This window comes from Ruditapes philippinarum, unplaced genomic scaffold, assembly GCF_026571515.1.
Source record: "Ruditapes philippinarum isolate M1 unplaced genomic scaffold, ASM2657151v2 ctg16494_1_1_1_1, whole genome shotgun sequence".
Classification (NCBI taxonomy): domain Eukaryota; kingdom Metazoa; phylum Mollusca; class Bivalvia; order Venerida; family Veneridae; genus Ruditapes; species Ruditapes philippinarum.
Genome location: NW_026853240.1, coordinates 1 through 4,556, shown reverse-complemented (window position 1 = coordinate 4,556; position 4,556 = coordinate 1). Strand labels below are relative to the sequence as shown.

The 4,556-nt window shown below is 32.4% G+C and overlaps 1 protein-coding gene across 1 annotated transcript; it reads left to right on the top strand.

The window, feature by feature from the left end:
• Positions 1-663: 663 nt before the first annotated feature.
• On the top strand, positions 664-3,988 carry LOC132736216 (outer dynein arm-docking complex subunit 2-like). Its single transcript, XM_060723317.1, has 4 exons — positions 664-948; positions 1,454-1,629; positions 2,125-2,200; positions 3,871-3,988. Exons 1-4 carry the CDS (start codon positions 722-724, stop codon positions 3,968-3,970), a joined length of 579 nt encoding a protein of 192 aa, XP_060579300.1. The 5' UTR covers positions 664-721; the 3' UTR covers positions 3,971-3,988.
• The last annotated feature ends 568 nt before the right edge of the window (positions 3,989-4,556 follow it).

Sequence of the window (4,556 nt, the reverse complement as noted above, 5' to 3'; positions counted from 1 at the left end):
AATCCAGGTAATCCTCGCATGTATCAGTGCTATACACTGGGCATGTAAAAGAACCAAGGGGTCTATTCAATAAGAGCTAGGGACTGGTTCCCGGATTCCCTTGTATCTTAAAGCTGTTTCTTAAATGTATACAATGTATACCTGCCTTTAACACTCGTAAGAGGGGTTGGCAGTATCCAGAGATAGATAGATAGACAATAAATCAAAACCATATAGCCTAGATTAGTAAATGTAATACAAAGACCAGTGTATGGAAGAGAATTAAAAGTATACTATGTAATAGATGCTGACAATGGACGTCTCTCCTGTGATTGCAAGCCTAATACATACACGAAGTATTTCTTATTATTATATATTTGAATGTAGAATCTCTCAAAAAGTAAATAACTTGTAAATTAAATATATAATCAATGGTAACCATTATAATAATGAAAGCAAAGAAATACTTGCAGTCACGTCATCTTGCTATGTAATTAGTTACTTACTTATGCATACATGTTATTGTATATATTATGAATGCTTGTACATGACTCTTTTGAGAGTTAATTTGCAAAATAAAGATTCTTCTTCTTTAATAAATTAATTGTTTTATAAATGATATTCATCAGGGGTTTGACATAAAAGCCTTACAAGGATGATAGATTGTAGATCTATTCTATACATTGACACTCTTTTCTATTCAAGGAAAACAACATTAAGTTATAAAGAAGGATAAGAAACCATGGGACAAGCACTGCAGCGTGCTGCCCAGTGGACCTCTGCAAAGGGAGGTTCAGGTGGGAAGCTCGAATTTACAAAACTAAATGAAGATCTGCTCAATGCGATTATGAACTGGGTTGATGGTTTCGGTAGTAAATATCCTGAAGAAGCAAAACTTGTATTCAAATCACCCCTGACATGGATAACTACGCTTAGACCAGATAAACTATCTGGAGGTTTTACTGAAAAGTAAGGAATAGTTTTATTCTTTTGACATAACATTTAATAAAGTCAAGAGAAGAGTAATTCTTAGTAGAAAAATACTTATTTTGTGGTTAGAAAATTTTGTCTATGGTGTTGGCTGAGTAATTAAGGTTGCTGACTTTAAATTACCACTCTGCACCTGTTTTGAATCTGAATTCAACTTTTGTTATTTTATATGAAAATGCTATACCAGTTAATAAAGGTTGATTAAAATGTAGAACTTGAAATATCCTGGTATCGTCATCCAACAGTAAACCTTGTAAGAACTTTGCCATATAAGATTGTTTTATTGATAAATGAAATAAATTAGATACAGTTTACCTCTATTGAAGTTAACTGTTACATAAACAGATGACACATAAATATCCACATCTGTTATTCAATGGGGGTATATTGGCTGTTTTGGGGAAATCACAAGAGCTGAGTCACCTTAAATGATTAATGCTATGAAGGTATTTTTTGTGTAGTAATCTTTATACATGTCTTCTAGGGGAGAAGAAATGGTATCAACACAGACAAGTGAAAAAGATGGAACTCCCATGTTGACATTGAAAAAAGTCAGCACTAATGAATACTCAGTGACTTCTATGTCTCTTGAGTGTTGTGAGAGTGTACTAAGAATGGCTGGAGACCAGAAGCTGATGGAAGTTCGCAGTTGTCTAGAAGGTAATATACAATTATTTCAAGACTAAAAAATTTTCAGTATGTAAATCATTTACTTAAGTAGAGGATGTTGCAGACAGGGTGTCTTTGGTTGTTGACTTCAAACCACTTAATCCTTATCGCTGTGGGTTCAGGGGACTTTGAATTCTTTCATGTGAGTAAGTTATTTAGCTAGCCTACTAGATATTGGTGGTTCTACTTGTGTCTGTCAAATAATGAACATTAAGGGGCAGCTGAGGTCTTCCTCGACCAGTAATGCTGGAAAGTTGCCATTGACCTCTACTGTGCTGGTACAATGTAAAAACCCAAACATCAAACAAATATTTACTAATAATGTAAATGGAGAGCTAGGAGTATCAGTACAAACCTTTGCTATTTTTTATTCAGATTGCAAATGAAATAAAAAGTCAATATTACCAGATCTTTAGAAAGTCTCAGTTTTACATCTGTATGTGTGCAGTTAAAACATTAGTATATAATTTGCTCTGTTGTTTTCAGCTAACCGTGACCCTGCTACAAAAATGCTTGGAGATAGATTTGCTACTGTAGAAGGCGATGATAATTCTATATACAGGTAACATATTCTTTCTTTTAGAAGAGATGTTATTAAAAAATTCAAAAAAACAATTATTGCTAAGTAAGAAACTTAGTATGTGACTGATAGATTTAATTCTTTTGAAATTCATCGATAGGTTGACTGTTGCAATTTATTATGAAAGAAATAACATTCAATGAAATTTAACAGTACACATTGAAAAATTAGGAATATCTTTATATGTAATTACCCTTTGAATGCTGTACTAGTTTTAATAAAAGTTAGGAGCTTCCATTATAGAGCCAGACCAGTGTGAACATCCAATTGCAGTCTCACAAGGCTGTACTATTTATTGTTTGTTGCTCAATTTGAGTTCTCAGATACCATCATTCCCTGTTAATACTAATATTAGATAAATCAGTGAACTTTCAAGGCATGTTCATCACACAAATACAGTACTGGACATAATAGGTTAATGCCTGAATTAACAAATTTTGGCACTGAAAACAGAAATATGGCACCTGATGATTTATCTCCCGCCAAAAAGTTTAAATAATTTAAATGATAATAATAACAATTCCCCACAATTGTTTTCTATACTGTGCTCCTCATAGTTCACGGTACTTAACGATTTGAAACCAGAAAGAAAACAACAAATGAAACTTATGTTACAAAAATTGTCATAAGCTATAACATATAGATATTTTCTACTGTATGACATAAGGAAACAACAATATATTCAGTCAAAGACAATTTTAAAGGACCAAACGTAGACCATATGTCGGCCATTTTGAAAACAAAATGTCATCATTTAAATCGCGGTAATCGTGTTACATTTAAGTTTTCTCATGTTTCAGTTATAATTTCTACATGTTAATTTGCTTGATTTACATATCAAAATTATCCTTACTTTGTAACTCAAAATTTATTTTTTCAACAAACAAGAACATTTAGAAAATGATGATTGTTTCAGACATACGTAAAAATTTAATGGACTAATATTGCTTTTTGCAGAAATTTGTAAAATGTTGTTTTGTTTTACGTAAAAATCTAGAGATTTAAAATATATTTACACAAAAACTTTGTAATATAGGTGAATGAATAAAATGTGTCAATTCTGACCAATTTTAACACTGGTCACATGAAAATATGCCATTACCGTGAAATAAGTGATGACGCGGAATTAGTGATGTTGAGTATAATAAATATCCTATTAGAATTTGCTTTCTGTAAGATTTAAAGCTGCTGCATCCAGATGAGTAAAAATATTTCTAGAAATTCAATCTTAGAAAAATGTACTAGGATCTTAAGAAAAGTAAAAATATTCAATATTTAATTAATTATTTAGGAGCCTACATATTATGTGAGATTAATGACCGATTTTGCAGTATCAGTCACTATCTTTCTACTGCGTTACTAAACACAGTCAAGGTATTTATGTATATTTTAGGCTCCTTTAGGTAATTTACTGTGGATTGTAAGCGCCATTTGCAGTGTGTAAATTACTTTCTTTGTTCACTTCACAGTATTTTATTTTTAAATACATTTTTAAAATTTTCATGAAATTAGCATGAATCTAGGAGGCATGCTGCCTTTAACATCATGAGTATTGTCACTTTTGTTTGTATGTGCAGCAAAATTTCCTGAAATTCCCCTTCATATAGAAACAGGTCAAAGAGAGGGCTCTAACAAACAACTTGTAATTTCAGGTTTATTGAAGAGATTACTAAAGAGATTGAGCAAGTAGCCAAACAGGAAGGGTGGAGAAGGTGGTCACAGCGAGATAGAAGAGAAGAAGTTGCAACTTAAACTTCAGCTTCAGATCAAACCGTCTGAACCAGCAGTTACTTCAACAGTCCATTCAAACAAATTGCTGGGTTTGTTTATACGAATTAATTTTAGTTTGATTGTGTTGGCAGCTGTACTCATATTGAAACACTCTCAAATCCGTTTCCTGGAACCAACCAAGTACTTAGTACCAAGTACTAAGCAATGAGTGTAAAGTTTCTTGCTCACAGAAACAACAGCTTTGTCCCTGAAGGGGTTTGAACCAACACAGTCAGCAATTCCTTAGATTAATAATCTGACACATTAACACTTGGCCATGGTTGGTAATTATTTATAGGCATATTAATTGCCATTATCAAATAAGATACTTTTCTCTTTGAGGAATAAGTGTAAAATATTCTTAAATGATTTTATGTGTAAAGGTGTGATTGTGAACAGTTTTAAATAATCTCACCTGTTGGTGTTACCTCATAATGTAACATAGACTTTTATGCCAAATAGATGAGCAGAGCTGAATATCTTTACCCTTTCCCCCATGAGCATTTTGTGAAAAATGGCCATTTTCACTGAAAAAGAGCCTCCTCTTACAAGTTCAAAACCTTAAAAT

What these genes read in the sequence shown, in the direction of transcription:
- LOC132736216 (XM_060723317.1), top strand. Translation starts at nt 722, where the DNA reads ATGGGACAAGCACTGCAGCGTGCTGCCCAGTGGACCTCTGCAAAGGGA. An exon ending in AGTTCGCAGTTGTCTAGAAG is followed by an intron (nt 1,630 to 2,124) that starts GTAATATACAAT and finishes TGTTGTTTTCAG; the next exon opens with CTAACCGTGACCCTGCTACA. An exon ending in GATGATAATTCTATATACAG is followed by an intron (nt 2,201 to 3,870) that starts GTAACATATTCT and finishes TTGTAATTTCAG; the next exon opens with GTTTATTGAAGAGATTACTA.